At 40.4% G+C, this 19,033-nt stretch overlaps 1 protein-coding gene across 3 annotated transcripts; it reads left to right on the forward strand.

Annotated features, from left to right (window-relative positions):
* The first annotated feature begins 2,145 nt into the window (after nucleotides 1-2,145).
* On the forward strand, nucleotides 2,146-18,550 carry LOC6051265 (tetratricopeptide repeat protein 14 homolog). Of its 3 annotated transcripts, XM_038252346.1 has the most exons (12): nucleotides 2,146-2,377; nucleotides 2,993-3,315; nucleotides 7,411-7,487; nucleotides 7,650-7,772; nucleotides 7,851-8,065; nucleotides 8,526-8,738; nucleotides 8,815-9,218; nucleotides 15,294-15,581; nucleotides 16,558-16,763; nucleotides 16,838-17,094; nucleotides 17,164-17,547; nucleotides 17,644-18,550. In XM_038252346.1, exons 2-12 carry the CDS (start codon nucleotides 3,033-3,035, stop codon nucleotides 18,353-18,355), a joined length of 3,162 nt encoding a protein of 1,053 aa, XP_038108274.1. In that variant the 5' UTR covers nucleotides 2,146-2,377; nucleotides 2,993-3,032; the 3' UTR covers nucleotides 18,356-18,550. The 3 variants fall into 3 exon arrangements, with proteins under 3 accessions (XP_038108274.1, XP_038108272.1, XP_038108273.1); XM_038252344.1 differs by having other exon boundaries at nucleotides 17,164-18,550; XM_038252345.1 differs by having other exon boundaries at nucleotides 2,146-2,365; nucleotides 17,164-18,550.
* The last annotated feature ends 483 nt before the right edge of the window (nucleotides 18,551-19,033 follow it).

Raw genomic sequence — 19,033 nt, forward strand, 5'->3', positions numbered from 1 at the left:
GTCTATATCACCCTGCTGTCATTGAGGGGGACGCTTTGTTATGATTCGTTTTTCTTCGCCGAATGTACATGGCGCTTTGTTCATGTTGCTTTTTTTTCGTCACGAGGTTCATGTAGTCTTTTGTTTGAGAGATTGACCATTGAAATTTGATTGGCAGGGACTGCTGATGGCAGAGATTTTGTTTATGTTACTTTATTTAAAATCATTATTAAACAGACTTTACTGAAGTAACTTTTGCTAATTTTTGGTGGAGAGGTAGCTTATTAGGAGTACTTTCAAAATATGCAATAACCCAGAAAGTGTCAAAATGTACATGATGCTTTTTGAAATGTTACCGTCGAATTGATAAAACAAGATGAGGTGTCTGGGTTTCGAAGCGACCGGGAATTCGAATCATGACGTTATGTATTCACGCAGAAAAATGTTTTGTAGAATCAGCCTGTACGAGGATTGAATCGACAAAATTTTTGTTGAATATAAATAATCAATAAAAAAAAGCGTTGAAACAAACCTTGATTTCAAGCAAAACATTATAATAGGGCCGAAGCCGAAGAAGTGTAAACAAAGAGTCTATCCTGCTCGTTCCTAATGTAAACATCAACAGTTGATGTTTAGCTTGATTTTCTCAATTCCACAAAAGTCTTTTGCTGATTTGAAAAATCTGCTTTGACGTTTAGCGTTGATTCAACAAAAAAACATGATTTTCAAATCAACAAAACGGTGTTGTTGATTCAAATATTATGCCCTATTTTTCTGCGTGTTCATACTGATTGCTGCAAATATTTTGAAAATATTAAAAAAATGTCACAAAGTGAGTCAAGAAATTAGAGACATTATTACCTACTTCCTTTTTTTAAGTTTTTTTTTCAAAAAAAAAGCTATCACTGAAAAGTTGTTTTGGAAATATACATTAGTTTTAATATAGAAAATAGAAAAAAAGCTTGAATGTGGAGTAAACCCAGTTAAAACTGAAAGAAATTTAAATTTAGTGTCATTTTGTACATTTTTAGACAACAATCCAAGTTTTTATAAATTTTACAATTTTGCGAAATGGATAGGGAAACTATACCCTTTTCCAGCCTATTTCTATTATCGGCCTATCAGCACTTTGATCATGAATTAGCCCCTAGGTAGGTAATTTTGTTTTCTTGCACCGTTTTTCAGTTTAAAAATATCAATATATCCGGAGTTTTTTTTTTTGAAAAGGACCAATAAACTATTGTCTTTCATATGTTTATAGGACCTTATCAAAAAAAAAAAAACTCTAGATATGTAATATTATAAGAATTAAATGCAAACGGACGTTGGGCAGGCCTGTTCTAGCAGGACTCTAGCAGAGTTCTCACAGAGTTAGATATTCTTACAGCAATCTAGCAGAATTTTTCCACCGTTCTAGCAGGATTCTGACTGAACCAGCTCAGCTAGAATATTTCGTGACCGGATCCGGCTTTAAAATCTAAATGGGATTATCGATGAGATTTAACCCGTTGAATCCGTGCTTTTAGAATTTTGTCATTTTTGGTCGATCAACGCAATAATTTGGCGTGGTTTTTAAAAGGGTTTGAAAAAATACAGCGTTTTAAATCTACGCTAAACTTTGAGTTGTTTGGTTTAAAACGTTTAAAAAACAAAAAAGCTGTTTGATTCAACCTGATGGCTCGATATGTTTGCGTGAAAAAAAGATCAATGAATCAGATCTGCATCTGTCCAACATTTCACACTATAGTTTGTGATAGACACTTAGAAAATGCTAGAAAAACTATCAAGGCAACTCAAAGGCATTTTAAAAATTATTCATCTGACTTTAAGTTGCCTTGATACTTTTTCTAGCATTTTCTGAGGGTAACAGATTCCCAAAAAAGTGTCCACGTGTTTTATGGATGGTCCTAAACAATTATTTTTTTCAGAAAGAAGCTCGAGCTCGACTCAATTTCCTTAAATAAAATCTTTGAACATCCCGAAAAAAACATCGGAACATCCTCCTAATACTAAAAATTCTGCGCAAAAATCCGCCACTCGACCCTACCATCATGCAGACATTTTGCAAAATTTAACACAACCTGCTACAGACTTCCCTCACCCCTTGGCAACACTTGCCCGATTACGTCACCCTCGCTGCCATGATGACTTTTTGCTTCTCTGGCGTTGGCTTTTCATTCCGTTCCGTAACGTTGCCGTGTTCAGACGCGGCCACCCTCGTCGAGAGTGTTTTAACTTCTATCTGCTGCGCAGTGCCGCCTGTGAAAAAATTGTGGATATTTTTTTCTATGCAAAAGTTTTGATGGTTTTTCAGTGCAATTTTTAGGATTTTCAGCGTGAAAAGCGCGCCGCGCATGTAGTGGCGCACCGTTTATACCCTTTGGAGGTTAGTTTCCAGGTGAGCGACTAGTTTTCAAGTGATTTTTTTTGGTTTTGTAAATTTTCAACGCAGCGCGTCAGTCGCGCTGCTAGAACTGAAAGAAAATGCCCCCTTCGTCCGGTCGGCCATCTTTAGAGTTTGCAAAGTTAGAAGTAGTGGAAAATATTTTGATTCTCGCGTTTGGCCTCGGGTGGGATGGGATTTGTGTTTTTAGGATTTGGGGGTGGTTTTGTCTAAAAAATGCGATGATCAAAGCTGCAAATACGGTTTCGAAAGAAAGATACGACCACGGTTGCACGCTCCTCCAGGGGTTATGCCCCCTTCCCTACCGCAACCCGGTGGTGAGGTGACAGGTCATAAATCAATACTGTTGAAAAACTGACGAGTTGGCAGCAAGCCGGGTGATCCGGAAACCGTGGCAACGGGGCCTTCTTGTTGTCGTGTCTCCCTGACCAAAACAATGCAGTTTGTTGTGGGAATCGATCGCTGTTCGTAAGTATGATCAACCGGTCTCTGTCAATCAATCCGTATTGCCGCGCCGCCGTGTCCCTCACCGTCCCCAACTTCGAATCTCAACGTGTGCTGGTCAAACCAAAAACATTTTGTGTATCTCTTCCTCCCCTTCCACTGTAGATTCTCTCTCACAATCCGCCCAAAGTGACCTCCCGAGATAATGGATGTCGGTCTGGTGGAGAAAACAATCGGCTTCCACGGCTTGCCGTTGCAAAAGATATGGGAAGGCGAACGGGGCGAGTCCGACCTGGCCCGGCTCGGCATCATTAGTCCGGACTTTTCCGTGTACCAGTCGCGCCAGAAAATCCTTAACTTCCACGATCGCGCCAAGCGCTTCAAGCTGCACCAGTTCCTTTCGAAGAAGGCCGACCTACTGTTCGACCGGGCGCTGAGCGTGCCGGCGCCGCGCAGGGAACGGTGCGCTCCCGGGGACTTCCAGCAGAGTGAGTAGTGCGCGACGGGGGAGGGCATTCGCTTTTGGGGGTGGGAGAGGGGTCAGTTCGGAACGTCGGAACAAAGATCGTCAGATTGTGCTCGATAAGCGCACCACCATCGTGTAATTCTAGACAGGTTATTTTTAGAAGTCTCAGTTTCTTCCGCCGCGTCAAAATAGCATCTGATCTAATGATTGCTAAAATTGTGGTTCTATTGAGCAATGTCTTGAGCCGTGAATTGAATCAATGCTGCGCACATTTGGTAGCGACGACTGCAAATGGATGAAGAGTGGAGCATATTTTTTTCCAAGAATTGATAATGAACTCTCTAATTAAATTTAAAAAAATAACACTGAAGCTAATACTGCCCATGCTGACATAAATGTCCCACTTGAATTTCCAGCATATAAAAAATATTTCTCATCATTGTTTCCAGTACACTATTATAAAATATATATAATACATATATTATATTCATTAAATAGGGATTTTGTTATCCTCAGATTTTAAATTGTCTTATTACTTTTTATTTGAAAGAGAAGCACGTGATATGTGAGCATTAGTTCATTAAAATGATCGTATACAAAGTAGTTTTCTACGATTTCGCAAATCGACTTTTCTTTTTTTTTTTTTATTTGGATGAATAATGTCCGTATATCAAAAAGGTCATTTTGAATAGTTTTGAATCATCAAATTTTCCATACAAGACCGTTTTACGCTCCATACAAAATTTTTATAACTGGAAATTTTGTTACGAGGGGAGGGGAGGGGGTAAAAATCTTTTTTTTTGCGTTACGTAATAAATAAACGCTTTCTTACTGATTTTTCACTTTATGCCCAGTTTGAACAACTTTTTCATTTAAATGTACTAATTTAACTGAAAAAATGAATGTGTTTCATGGTGTCGATTTCTGGGAAAATCAGAGAACATGGATGATCTCAAAAATATTACTACAAAATTTCATTTCTTTTTGAAAACTCGCTCTTTGCAATAGTTTGAAAAATGTATAATTGTAAGATTTTCGTCAGTCCGCTTTTTCCAGATTTTTAATCGATACTTCGCCAGACTTTTTAAATTTTCACTTGTCAACCCTGGCTGGTCATACAAAATGGGCTTGTAAATGTATGAAATTCTGTGTATTGAGAAGGGGCTTTCTGGTCGATTTGGTGTCTTCGGAAAAGTTGTAGGCTATGATTAGGACTTTTTCTCAGTTTTTTTGCCTTCCTCACTGATAAAATCACTCGGAAGGGACCATCCATAAACCATGTGGACACTTTTTGGAAATCTAAAAAAAAAAAGAAAAGGAAAAACCTTTCCAACAAGCCCAAGTGATTGAAGATTTGACAACCTGATCATAAGTTATGCGCACTTTAGTGCAATTGGGTACTAAAGCCCTATGTAAATTTTTATGTGCAACGGTAAAAAACACGATTAAAAACCATTTCTGATCACTTTTTTTTTTCATTTTAATGCAAACAAATTTTTTGACAAGACAACATTTTTTCGATAAATCAACTATGGTCCCCTTGGAACGAGCTGTCAAGTAGGAGCTTTTCTGTCAAGAAGGACCGCGAGGTTAATTTTTCAAAATTGATTTAAAAATCCATTTTAAACTCTATGTGGTCGTACAAAGGGTCATTGTACTCAGAAAAATAAGCTTTATCGCTGTAAACAATAATATCAGCAATCTAAGCTTAATTTTAGGACCCAATTACGCACTTTTTTGAGGCCGGCTCTTAGATATTTAGATGAAAGTGGGTTATGAGCAGAAACTTGTAACAGAGCCCACGAAAGACCCGAGGGTCGTTAAAGTGGATTGCTTTGCTTTTTTTTTTGGGTAATGAGACTCATCGTTGGATAAATTATCCAAAATGTTTAAGATTTGAAAATTATTTTTGTATTTTTAATTGCATTGCTATTTCAGGAAAAAAAAAAATACATCTTCTGAGCTGGGTGCTGAATAGTCGTTCGCAAAACGGCCTCAATTTTGAACTGTCACAGTGAAACCAATTTGCTGTTCGCCAAAAGTAGAGAGTATTGTTATCGATCATTAATTTTTTTTTGTCTTACCGTTTAAAAACCATCTGGTTTAGTGAAACTCTTCTGTTTGTTTGATTAGCTTTGCTAAAATGAGCGATTTTTTTTTCGCTGGACCAGGAAGAGCTGCAGGATTCCAAAATCAGCCGGGGAATTTTTCGCCGCAGTTCTTTGTCACCCGTAAAAAAAAGCCCCTTCTAACCGATCGAAACTTGAAAACACACACAATTTTCCAGCAAAAAATTGTCAAAAACTAGACAAAATAAATCACATACCACCGATTACAAAACAGCTCATTTACCAGTAAGAAAAAAGTCATGCTTGTGCTTAAACAAAGTGGGATCATTCGAAAATCACGTTACGCATTCTCTCTATTCATCACCCAGCTTCTGAGCTATGCATGATGTTGCAAAATCTGGTTTAAGAGATATATATTTTTTTAAAACCGTGTTTTTGGTAAATATTGAAAAATATTCGCAACGGCCTTACAGAAAAGTACAACTTAAAAAAACTTATTTATTATCCGCGCACCACCAAACCGAAGTGCGCATCTCTTCTGTTGCGCGAAAAAATCTGTTGCGCCGTACAAAAATTGAGCGGTTTGTCGTAAGCGTGTACATGAGCCTGTGGCGCAACAGGCTTTGACAGGTTACGCTCGTATTTTGATTTTTGTCTGCTTTCACAATATGAAAAGCTGTGAAAATTTCCTACAGTTTTCTCAATAGAACTTTGAAAATCGGGCGAATCGAAAATTTTCTTAGTGTCACCTAATTAGTCTGTAATGTTCAACTGACGAAATCTTGGAAACTATTGCTGCGATTTTCAACGTTAAAAAATGAAACCTTTGCGAAATTTTCTGATCATTTCAATAAAAATATTTGAAAAATAATGGCGGATTTCAGAGATTTTTAGACAATCGTGCAATTTGTGGAAAGCTCTCCAACAAAGTGCACACCTCAAACTACAGCAGAAAAAAAAAACCATTCAAGACACACACCCTAGTTTGAAACTGTTCTAAAGTGGTCGAAAGCAACAAAGCTCAGTCGAGACACGCACCACTCTAGGCGAGAGGGAGGGGGGGGGGGGGGGGAGAGAAGGGGTAGGATTTCAAGTCTGCAAATATTTGATGTGCAGATATTATTTGCAAGGGTGGAGAATTTGGTGCAAAGTGTGCAATAAATACTTTGGTCTCAACTAAGAAATTAGAAAAAAATATCTGTTAGTAGACCTTTTCAAAAGTAAAGCTTGATTTTCCATTTTTAAAATGATCAGAATGTTTCGCATAAATAAATATTAATTAACAATTGAACCAATAGTTTCCGAGCTATCAGGTGAAAATACCTCGCTTTTAAAACATATTTTTATAGGGGTGCTTTTCTTTCAAGAAGTACCTACATATTTTTAAAATGCAAAATAAAAAAAAAAAAAAAACGAAAAGAGATCGAAAATTTATACCTAACAGTAGTTTTAACTTGAAAAACGGTACATTTTATTAAAAAGGCTCTAAAGTACTTTTTGATTGCTCGATTTTGCTTTGAAAAATAATTTTGAATGATTTTTTTGTCCGTGTTTCCGATTTTTCTCCAGAGACGTTTTTTTTTGTTCAAAAATTCATATCTCTTACCACATTTTGCACCATCACGCACTATGGCTTAGAAGATGTATTTTTAGTCCCATTAAACATATAAAAAAATACGAAAATTCCAAATATGTTGGGCATGTATCATTTTGTGGTAAAAAGTCCAAATAAACAATACACTACATACCCATTTCCAAAAAAGTGTTCACGTAGTTCATGGATGGTCCCTACGTTAAATTTGACAATAGTTCTAGGAAACATACGAAAGGGGCGGTACGACATTGCGTTTCATAACACGTATTTTAATGGGAAGAAAGGCCATAAGCGAAAAATACCAGAGTTTTTTTAGAAGATCTATAAGCTACCTCAAATTACAACAATTTGCGAAGCGATTACTAACCTTTTTTCCGACGTCCTGAAACTCCCCCTTTAGCGATGCCCCATTTGCTAAAATGTTGCCCAAATAATCATTGGATCTTCTTTTCAGATGAAAAATTTCTAATACCTCCAATTGATGTATTTGTCGATGCGGATTCCCACGAAAAGATTACGCACTTTCTAGAGGTACTGGATCAAACTGGTTATTTTTAGCGATTAGGACAGCTCCTTTGCTGTCGCACTTTTTCAGAGATTTATTCAAAAAAACAAGCATAAACGAAGTAAAACCGCACTAGAAATTCATATTAAAACGAAAATGTATACATTTCTTTCGCCCGCCGATTCAAGACTGTTACACCGGGCGACGTGGTCTACGGAGCGGTTCTGAATCGATCCCCGCAAGGAATCATATTCAAAGTGTTGTACTCGCTGGGCAACACGTGCTGCTTCATAAATACCTCCGCGATCAAGGTAGGTGTCGGCACGTGGCATAGCCGGGATCGGATCGCGACGAATAACGGCCACCTCGGCGGTTTCTGTCTCTTTTAGGCGTACGTCTCGAGCAGTTATCTGGTGTCGATTGAGGATAAGAATGGCACGCCGCGTAATTTTGCCGCGAATGATTTGGTTTGTTGTGAGGTGGCTGTGGCCCAGCCGGACGCCCGAAAGCTCGTTTGTACCATGCACCGTACCGTGTTGAGCCGCGCACCGGCCTCCATAAAGTATGGGCTGATTATGCCGGAGGATTTGCCCGCCGCTTACAAGTAAGTGCCTGCGCGTTTACACACTTTCGGAAACACAAAAAAAATCATCAACCACACACCAACAAATGCTAATTGCTGCTCTGAATAAATAACAATTTTCCCATCTTTTAGTAAGTTGTACTTATTGGGCGCGCGCGCGTGTTATCTTGGGGAACACATTGCGGCTGGTTTGTTATGGGGAAGGTCCTTCCGCGTTCTAAAATGGCCAATCGCGTGCCGCGAGTCATATTGATTGTTCAATTGTGTGACTTTGTGGTAGGGGGAAAAAATTGTAATTTGTTTCTATTTGAGTCTAAACATTGGCCGACACGAGCATCCCCCGACTTGTCTCTTTTTGTTGTTGTTCTCTTTTGGCCTTCTACCCTGGTTTTATTGATTATGAGTACAGCTTGGCGAACGTCCTTGACCAACGACACTGTTCTTTCTCATTCCCAACTCGTGCGCGCACTCGCGAACGCAGTCTAGCGGCCACCAAGGATATCAAACCGTATGAGTACTATCTGAAGCGGTCCGCGTCCTTCAACGATCCCCGCGAGACGGAGAGTTTGATGCAACAGCTGGGACTCGACGGAAGCGAATATTACACCAACATGTCGGGCTTGAAGGGCAAATTCGGTTCGAACGAGTTCGCCGGAGAGTTGCGCAACGTACAGGCCAGCAAGTGGGCCTTCAGGTGAGAATTGGATCGGGAGCGACCTTCGCCGCGTTTGTTTGTACTAATCCATCCGTTCCCACACCCCCCCACACAGATCGGTCGCCGAAGGCATCGAGCACTTTAAGGAGGGCCGCCACGCGGAAGCGTTCCAATGTTTGAACAAGGCGCTCAGCATCGACCCGCGCAACGTGGAAGGGCTGGTGGCGCGTGGTGCCCTGTACGCCAACAGTGGCTCGTTCAAGAAGGCCGTAGACGATTTCGAAGCGGCCCTCAAGATCAACGCGTCGCACGCGAACGCCCGCAAGTACATGGGCGAAACGTTGGTCGCGCTCGGGCGCAGCTACGAGGAGGAGAACCGGCTGGACGAAGCGAAGAAAGCGTACCAGGACTGTTTGAACATTATACCGCACCACGAGGAGGCGCAAAACTCGTTGGATTTTCTCAAGTCGAAAACGTTTAACAAGCAAATTGTGGCGCCGAACGAGCTGGAGCTGCCAGGTGAGTGGTTTCTCGGGGTTTGGTTGTGCTTAAATTTGGGGTTTCCAATTGACTATTTCCCGTTGAGTTGCAGAGTGTTTGATTTTGTAAGATTCAGATATATATTTATTGCGGTAATGAATACAAACGTTGGACCAACCTGAGGCAATTTTCTGCAAAGTTCCTATGAATAGCATAAGCGCAGAACGTAAAGAAGTGAGGAATTTTTTTATAAGGGCAGTGTAGTAAAGGAGCCATTACACTACCGCAAACAAACAAGCAAACTCGCACTTTTTCGTGTTTGACGAGTTTGTACAAACAAATCCAGACAAACAAACAAAGCAACGAAGTTTGTTTGCGGTAGTGTAATGACTCCTTAAGGCTTTTGAGCAATTCGACGCCAACATTTCAAAAAGCATCATGTACAAACCATGCGTTTATAGAAAAACGCATTTGAATGTTGAGCATCCATTTTCAATTCCCATTTTAATATAAAAGCAAAATAAGATGTTCTAATGATAACAAACGATGAAAAACGTTGCTTTTAACCCAAATTCAATAAAACATTATTTCCGTAATTTTATTTGAGAAAAACAAACATAACTTCTTTTGAAATCACCAACGTCTATATCACCCTGCTGTCATTGAGGGGGACACTTTGTTATGATTCGTTTTTCTTCGCCAAATGTACATGGCGCTTTGTTCATGTTGCTTTTTTTTCGTCACGAGGATCATGTAGTCTTTTGTTTGACAGGTTGACAAGGCTATATAAACAGGGACTGCTGATGGCAGAGATTTTGTTTATGTTACTTTATTTAAAATCATGATTAAACAGACTTTACTAAAGTAACTTTTGCTCATTTTTGGTGGAGAGGTAGCTTATTGGGAGTACTTTCAGAATATGCAATAACCCAGAAAGTGTCAAAATGTACATGATGCCTTTTGAAATGTTACCGTCGAATTCTCTGAGATTTCGGTCATTCGATTTGTTTTTGTATTTTTTTAATCCGGCTGAAACTTTTTTGGTGCCTTCGGTATGCCTAAAGAAGCAATTTTGGATTATTAGTTTGTCCAAATAATTTTCCATACAAATTTGGCAGCTGTCCATACAAAAATGATATATGAAAATTCAAAATCTATCTTTTGACATTTTTTTTTTATCGATTTGGTTTCTTCGGCAATGTTGTTGATATGGATAAGGACTACACTGAAAAAAAATATACACAAAATTATAATTTTTTTTTGTGATTTTTTATTTCACTTTTTGTCACTAAAACTTGATTTGCAAAATAAAAAACACAATTTTTAGTTTTTATTATTTTCTGACATGATTTAGTGGACATCAAATGCCAACTTTTAAGAAATTTCCAGAACGGGCAAAAAATCTTTGACTGATTTTTTAAATCAATATTACTGATATACTAATATACTGATTTTTTTAGAAGATCTAAATGTAAGTCGCAAAAAAAATTTAAACTTCATTTTTCGATGTAAAATCGAATTTGCAATCAAAAAATACTTTAGTGAAATTTTGATGAAGTGGACCGTTTTCAATTTATAGCCATTTTTAGGTAACTTTTTTGATAATAGTCGCAGTTATTCATTTTTTTAAAATTAGTGCCCATGTTTGCCCTCCATTGAAATTTTTTTTTTACTGAGAAAATTCTCTATATTTTGCTTTTTTGAACTTTGTTGATATGACCTTAAGCTGCTGAGATAATGCCAATAATGCCATGTAAAGATATAAAAACTGGAAAATTGATGTTTTCTAAGCCACCTTTTTCTAATGTCGATATCTCAGCAACTAATGGTTCGATTTTCAATGTTGAAATATGAAACATTCAATTTTCTGATCTTTTCTAAAACAATATTTTCATCTTTTCGAAAACAATATTTTTATTCTCAAGACTTACATTTCAAAAGGGCGTCATATTGAATGTGTGGCCGTTTTGAAATGTTAGTCTTGATTAAAAAATAAAATATAATATTGTTTTGGAAAATATCGAAAAATTTCACAAATGATTCATATTTTAACATTGAAGATCGGACCATTAGTTGCTGAGATATCGAAATTAGAAAAAAAGGTGGGTTATTTGAAAAAAAAAAACGTAACTTAATCCACCTTTAGGTGGTTATAGCCTTCCTCACATTCATATAGTACATTTGGATAAACCAGTATCATTAGCTACCCAACAAATTATGCTTCACTACTTCGTTCACTAATACCGAGCCACGTAGCCCAGTGGTAACGCTTCCGCCTCGTAAGCGGTAGATCGGGGTTCAAATCCCGGCTCGGACCAACACAAAACTGGTGATGTTTTCCCTTCTGGAATCGATTGCTCAGTAAAGGAAAGGTAAAAAGCAAAGTAATCCACTTTAACGACCCCCGGGTCTTTTGTGGTCTCTGTTGCAAGTTTCTGCTCATTTCTAGGCGTCCGAAGGTTATGTGTGGTGAGTCACCCAAAACCTCTTTTACGCAAATGGACCGACGTTTTACTTCCCCATCCGATAGAAGGCGTGGTCAGGCAAATCTCGTCTCGAAAAATGCCACCGGGTCCGTCTGGGATTGAACCCAGGCCATACTGGGGTTCAGAGGCTACCACGCTAACCACTAAACCACCGGACCCGGCCAAAGGTAGTGTATCGTCAAAAACTGGACCTTATCAAAGACACCTTAGGAAGACATCCTATGGAATGTTAACATTAACCTTAACATGTTAACATTAAGTTGATTGATTAACTGTCACTATATCCGCTTTGTAAATGCCGGCCCAAATACTCTTCACGGGTTTTTACCTCAGGAACAGGGAATGGTTTACTTTTTACTTTTACTTTGTTCGCTACTCATTTCTTATGATAGACCCTATCAGACTGCTAAATTGCTCATAGAAAGGTCTTTTGACTACCAATCCAATGATAGGTACATGTATCAAAATATCTGAGGTCCATTTTCTAAAAACTTATTTTCAGCGTGCTTGTTTTCGTGGGGAATATCTGATGAATAACACTAAAGTGCACATAATGTATTATATGGTTGTCTGTTTTCGATTTTTAGGGTTCATCCGAAAGTTGTTTCAAATACGTTTTTTTTTTCTAAAATCAATATAACTTTTGAAGTGCTTTACTAAATTTATGAACGAAAGGGTTAGAATAGGTTCAGGCAGTGCCACGAGTGCAATAATTTTGATTAATATCCTCAATATACCCCCTCCCCCCCACACACATACACACACACACACACACACACACACACACACACACGCACATAAATTTTCTCAGAATTTGAATTGAGTTGATGAGTTTGCATTATGCCGGGTCTATAATTGTATATTTTAACAACCCCTTCCCAACCCGAAATTCTTCATCGGTTAAGGAACACTGCTTTAACACCTATACTCCCAAGCTCGAGAAAAAGGGGGAATTTCCATACAAATTCCCCCTTTTTCTCGAGCTTGGGAGTTTAGGTGTTAACAAATGGATTTTTCGATCGAAGATCTTAGGATATTAGGATGTCGATGAGCCAGAGCAAGTTTTGGGCAAGAGCGATGTTTTCCTCCTGTCCCGTGCATAAATCGCTCCGACGACGGATATTAACGTTTCGCACACCCCAACAGATTCACGATTGACGATCATTTAGGATGGAGAGTTAACGATCGGCAAACCCGAGTTACGAGTTTGGGGTGAATTTATTCGGCCTGGAAGCTTCGTTGACACCATCCTCGGGACGGTTGCTTCATCGCGGCCACCTAAAAGTATCGGTCGATCACTCTGGACATGAGTTTAAGTTAAAACTGCTGCGGGCTTTCGACGAGTCGGTATGAGAGATCCAATTTGTGGGTTGGAACGGGTGCCGCTAGAATTTCGCCAGAACAGGGTCACCGTTTCGATTTCGACTTACCCCCAAAAACTCTCCGACGAACATGTCCTACGCTCCTGCTACCGCGGCGAAGTTACCCGTCCCAACCGTCAACCTGAGTTTACGCAACTCGGTCAAGCTGCCCATCCTGGAAGAATTGGCCACCGGAAACACCTACAAACTACTTCTCCAGCAGTGGCCACTTCATAAAATCGTAGAAAGAAACCGCAAACCGAAAATCAAAACAAATCAAATAATCTGGTGTTTGACGTCTACGAGGTTTTTGACAACTTGTCAGCCTTGCCAGATCTACAGAAAAATGTTTAGTACAGACTATTATATTGGACTGCAGCCCCTTGTCTAAAACGATTTTGTTTACATTAATTAATTAATTGGGCACTTAGTCTTAGTAATTTAAGTCTTATGAGTTGTTTATTTCATTTAAAAGTTCGTGTAACTCTTTTTCGAGACAACATTATTCAGCGACATGATTAATACAGACTTTTTCCAGAAAAAATGCAGACTCTCATTTGAAGCAATGTGGCAACCGGGCGAAACGCAGGCTGCGCGACTCTCGCGCGTAAGCAAAAAGACCCGACCTTTGAGGTTATGCAAAAATCACCCTTTTTTGTACCTACAAAAAATCTTTTTCATGGCATAACTTTAAAAGTACTTCACTGAACAGAATGAAATTCAATAGGGTCTTAGGGGACCCCAATACGAACACAATAAGGCGGATCCGGCCAAAATCGGTTCAGCCAATTCTGAGATAATCGTGTGGAAAAAAAATCATATCTACACACATCCCCACAGACATTTGTTCAGAATTTGATTCTGAGTCGATAGGTATACGTGAAGGTATATCTAGGAGGTGTATTTAAGAAGTTCATTTTTCGAGTGATTTTATAGCCTTGCCTCAGTGAGGTGAGGAAGGCAAAAACATAAATTTTCCTATTTTTAAATCTTTGCATTGCAATTTCTCAGCAACTAAAGGATCGTATCAACAAAGTTCAAAAAAACAAAATATAGAGAATTTTCTCAGCTTTTCAAAAATATAGTTTTAAAAGTTTTAAAAAATTAATAACTGAGACTATTTTCAAAAAAGTTTCCTAAAAATGGCTATAAATTGAAAACGTTGCACTTTATCAAAATTTCACTAAAATATTTTTTGATTTTGCAAATGCGATTTTACATCAAAAAATTATGTTGAAATTTATTGCGACCAACATCCCGATTTTTTGAAAAAAATCTGTATTGATTAAACAATTCATAGCAATAGTGTTTTTTTTTTGCAAATCAAATTTAGTGGCAAATCGTGAAATTAAAAATCACCAATTTTTTTTTACCATGTATAATTTTTTTTAGTGTAGTCCTTATCCGTACCTACAAATTTTCCGAAAACACCAAATCGATAAAAAAATCCTTCAAAAGATACAGATTTTTTGAATTTTCATAAATCATTTTTGTATGGACAGCTGCCAAATTTGTATGGAAAATTATATGGACAAGCTTCTTTGGGCATACCGAAGGCTTGGTTTAAAAAATACAAAAAAAAATCCAAGAAAAGACCGATTTCGTAGAAAATTGCTATTATGCTTTGGGAAGTTCCCTTCAATGTTGTATGCTTGGCTGATGAAAAAAATAAATAAAAATATTCTGGTAATTTTGGGTACATTTATTGGATAAACTTAAATATTGTTTTTACTTTGCTGTAAAAAGACTTGTTTGAAAGATGTTTTTTCTTGATTTAATCATAAGCCATGAGATTAATAAATCTCAGATACTTTGCAGAATATTGCCCTCTTTGTTTTTGGTTGGTCTCTTCAGCAAATATTTGCTTCAAATGTGCTTGATCTCCTTTGAATCTTGTTTCAATTAATGTCCTTTGTTTCAGCGTTAGTAAGTACTTGTAAAGATATGACATTTAAAACGCACTGCAGAGAGATAACAAAATTATTTGCAACGAATCATCACAAGTTGATAAGTTAATCGAACCAAATTTAAAAAAGTCAGAGAACAAATGAATGACCAACTTTCACGAAGAATGAAACAAATAGTAAAACAAAAAAAGTTATATCACTGATGTTGTCCTGAGTAAGGCCACTTTTCCCACATAAAGCAGTTTATCTTTGCTTGGTCGGTTGAGACACACTTCAAGCTTAGTTCGTGGGCCCTGCGTCGCTTCCATCATCCATAACCGCGTCCCTCTCTCTTCCTCCCGCTTCAAATCTTTCTTGCAGCGCTGAATCTACCGAAAGCACCACTGCGAGACCATCTACTGAAGGGCGCCGAACCGGACGCGTCCGCCGGTGGCTCCAAACGGGACGGCTCCGAGGCTCGCCGTGACCGGAAAGCACTAAAGGCCGCAAAGGACAAAAAGAAACGGCACAAAAAAGCAACGTCCGCTACGGGGGTCCCCGGCGCCGCAGGAGGCCACACCAGCTCGAGCGACTCCAGCTCCGAGTCGGATTCGAGCGATTCGTCGTCAAACTCGGACAGCTCCAGCAGCGACTCCAGCTCGGATTCGGGTAGGTTTTTCGATTTTTAGGGGATTGTGCGGTACCCCTTTCCTTGTTACTAAAATGCATTTTCAGGGCGGATTTTGAACTTGCTTCCAACTCGAAGGCACACACAAGTTTATGGCGATGAATTTTGTACAGTTTTGAGACGGGATGTTTGTGTTTGTGTGTGTGCCTTACTTTGCTTTCTGTCCCGCCAATTCACTCCGATGACCTGCAACACACACCACCAACCTGCAACGATTTGGTTTCTTTCTACATCACTGTTCCTGTATGTTTTAGGTTTAAAGAAATGCTTTCCATTGAAGGAAGATGATTATGTTTTGTTGTCGCTAGAACTGATTGAACTGAACATGAGGAGATTTGATTTTGTACGAATTTGAGCGCGACCCCGAACACACACAAAAAAAAATGTGAGGAAATTGCACAAACTCGCTCTGTCGAGACAGGCTGAAGAAGTAGATTGAAACCCTTCACCGCAAATAAAAATAAAAAAAAGATTGGAAGATTGAAACTGGCCAAGCGCGGATCCGATATTCGTCCGGCGGAACCAGAAACCATCTTTAGAATGCCGTTTTGTTGTAGAAATATGTAACTGAAAAATCCAAAATCAGTATGGAACATGATGTGAAATGTAGCAAAACAGGAAGCGTCTGATCCAAGGCAAAAATGTGAAAAGAGTCGTATTTGTTGCTGCTGCCGCTGGAAATAGGAACAAAAAATCTAATCAGACTGAGATGTTGAGTGAATCTTGTCCGGCAGCACACGAAGTTCGAAGGTGGTTACCCCTTAACATCAACACAAAAAAAAATCACACTACTAAAGAACCATTTTTTGTCGATTGCCATTATTTTGCGCACCGTTTTGTCTTTTGCGATCGCGAAAGAAGTTGTTCCATTTCCGTTAGTTGCAGTACAATCTCTCGTCGCGCGCGCGCAAAGACCCCCCGGATCAGGAACTCACTACGATCCTTTCTCGCTTACAGGTTCGTCGTCCCGGTCGTCGCGACCCAAGAAGCGCCAAAAGCGGTCCAAGAATGACAAGAAGCTCAAATCGCTGTCGCCGCTCAGCAAGCGCATGTCCGCCGGCATGGGCAACGATTCCCGCGGCGGGGACGGTTCCTTTCCCTTTGGCAACCAGTCGGCGGCTTCGGCGTCGGGCCTTCCGCCACAGGATGAGTACGAGCAGAAGGTGCGTGCGACTTGGGGCTGGGGAAGCAAGCGGAGAAGTACTAACGGACTTTTTTTTTGTTTGTTTTGGCGCAGGTTCGTAAGTTTTTGGAGACGACGCACGACGAGGACAACTACGAGGAAAAGGTAAGACGGTTCATGGCCGAGGCGGCCAAGTACACGAAGGAGCGCAAGGCCGCGGATGAAAAGACCAAGAAGAAGAAGAAAAAGGAAGAGAAGAAAGCGAAGAAGGAAAGCAAGAAGAAGCGCAAGTCCGAGGAGAAGAAAAAGGGAAAGAAGAAGGAAAAGGACGATGATCCGCTCAACAGCGATAAGCTGAAGGAAGCGTTGAAGTGAGTATTTTGTTCGGGGCGCAATTTGATCAAGGACTAACCGTACTGTGTCTGTGCACTTTGTTTCAGGATATTCGAAAACTTCCCCGTGCTGGACGAGCTCGGTAGCAAGCTGTCCGAGTATTACGCCAAGATGGACAGCTCGGCTGGGCCCAGCGGAGTTTCGAGCGTAATGTCGTCGCTGCTGAGCAAGACTTCCAAGAAGGAAGGGGCCGGCAAAAGCGACGAACCTAAAGCGGCAACAAAAGTGGCCAAGGAGGCGCCCAAGGACGGCAAGTGGCGCATGATGTTCAACAAGGACGAGCGAGCCGCGGTCAAGGAAACGGTAGCGACCAAACCATTCGTTCCGAAGCAGTACGCGTTCGCGAACGATTCGGACGACGAAAGTGTCGTGGTGGAAGGATTCACACCGGCACCACCACCCCAGGCAAAGACCACCCAGCGGATTGTTCGGTATGAGGAAGAAAAAAAACCGAAGCAGCCCGCCGTTAGCCAGATGTCAACGGTGAAATCTGGCCCAGTTGTACTAGACAAGTTTGGTAATTTCAGGTTGGCAAACGCCGAAGACGCTGCGAAACCTCCGGAACCATCAGCGCCACCACGTCGCTCAAGAAGTCGCTCGCGTGGGAAACGGTACAGCTCGAGCGGATCAGGCTCGGACAGCCCGCGACGCCGCTCTCGGTCGGGAAGCTTCAGACGCCGCAGCAGCAACTCCAGATCGCGCTCGTACAGCAATTCTCGCTCCCGGTCATACTCGCGAAGTCGGTCACGCTCGCGCAGCTTCGAACGACGTCGCTTTATTGACCGACGCAACAACTACAACAATAACAACAACTTCCGCGGCCGGGGCAACTTCTACAATCGACCCTACGGAAACTATCAAAACTGGAACAACCGGGGTAATTTCATGCACCGACGAGGTGGGTACAACAACAACTTCCGCGGCGGCTACAACAACCATCAGTTCCGCCCGTATCACCACAACAACCGAGGTTACTACAACCATCGGGGTTACCAGAACTACAACAACTACAACAACAACCAGAATCGAAGATATCAGAACAATCGTTCGTACAGTCGCAGCACTAGCAAGTCCCCTGACCGCGACCGTTCGCGCTCGAACGACCGCAGCACAAAACGATCGAGCGAAAAGCCCGTGTCGGTCGATTCGGACGATAACGGCGCGTCGTCGGCCAAGTGGAGCGAGAAGGCTGATTGCGATCCGGCACCGGCGAGAACCGAAGAGAAGAAGGATGATTAGGAGTCTGGCGGCTCGGTTTTCCTAAGTTTTAACGTCGCTCAAGATAACAATCTTGAACTTTAAATAATAATGATGATCATAATTGTGTACTTTATACCACTACTGGCTGCAAAAGCTATTCTCTCGTTGTATTTCAGCATACACAAACCAGAACACTAATAAAAAACCACTAACCCTTTATCCCACAAAACAAAACTCTTGTTGTACACGTGTGTGTGTGTGTGATTAATGTTCCGAAATGTTCGTAACTACTTTTCTGCTGGTTTCCCTCTCGTGATCAGTTTCTGGTCAATGATTCGATCGAGTGCTTGAATGCTGCTGGATATTGCAAGTTCTACGATTGAATGGACATAGATCCGGCGATGGATACTTGATTTGAGATTTTCAAATTACCCCTAGCCCTGTAACGCCTATGGTTACTTAAAAGTATCACGCATTTAAAACTTCGCTTAGCTAGGAGACGGTGGGTGATTTTAGCGGTTTGCAGACTGGATTTCGCCATGTGATGTGAAGATTGTCTAAGCCAGGACTGCCCATACTACGGCCCGCGACACCTTTGGGAAACTGTTCAGTGACTGGCCCTTTAGGCCCTTCTTAACAAAATTACTAAAAAACATTAAAAAAATAAATATTAAAACAAGAATATTTTGAAGCCTCAATTTCACCATTTTCAATTTT

The sequence above is a fragment of the Culex quinquefasciatus genome, chromosome 2 (assembly GCF_015732765.1).
Source record: "Culex quinquefasciatus strain JHB chromosome 2, VPISU_Cqui_1.0_pri_paternal, whole genome shotgun sequence".
NCBI lineage: Eukaryota > Metazoa > Arthropoda > Insecta > Diptera > Culicidae > Culex > Culex quinquefasciatus.

What these genes read in the sequence shown, in the direction of transcription:
- LOC6051265 (XM_038252344.1), top strand. Translation starts at nt 3,033, where the DNA reads ATGGATGTCGGTCTGGTGGAGAAAACAATCGGCTTCCACGGCTTGCCG. An exon ending in TCCCGGGGACTTCCAGCAGA is followed by an intron (nt 3,316 to 7,410) that starts GTGAGTAGTGCG and finishes TCTTCTTTTCAG; the next exon opens with ATGAAAAATTTCTAATACCT. An exon ending in AGATTACGCACTTTCTAGAG is followed by an intron (nt 7,488 to 7,649) that starts GTACTGGATCAA and finishes CGCCGATTCAAG; the next exon opens with ACTGTTACACCGGGCGACGT.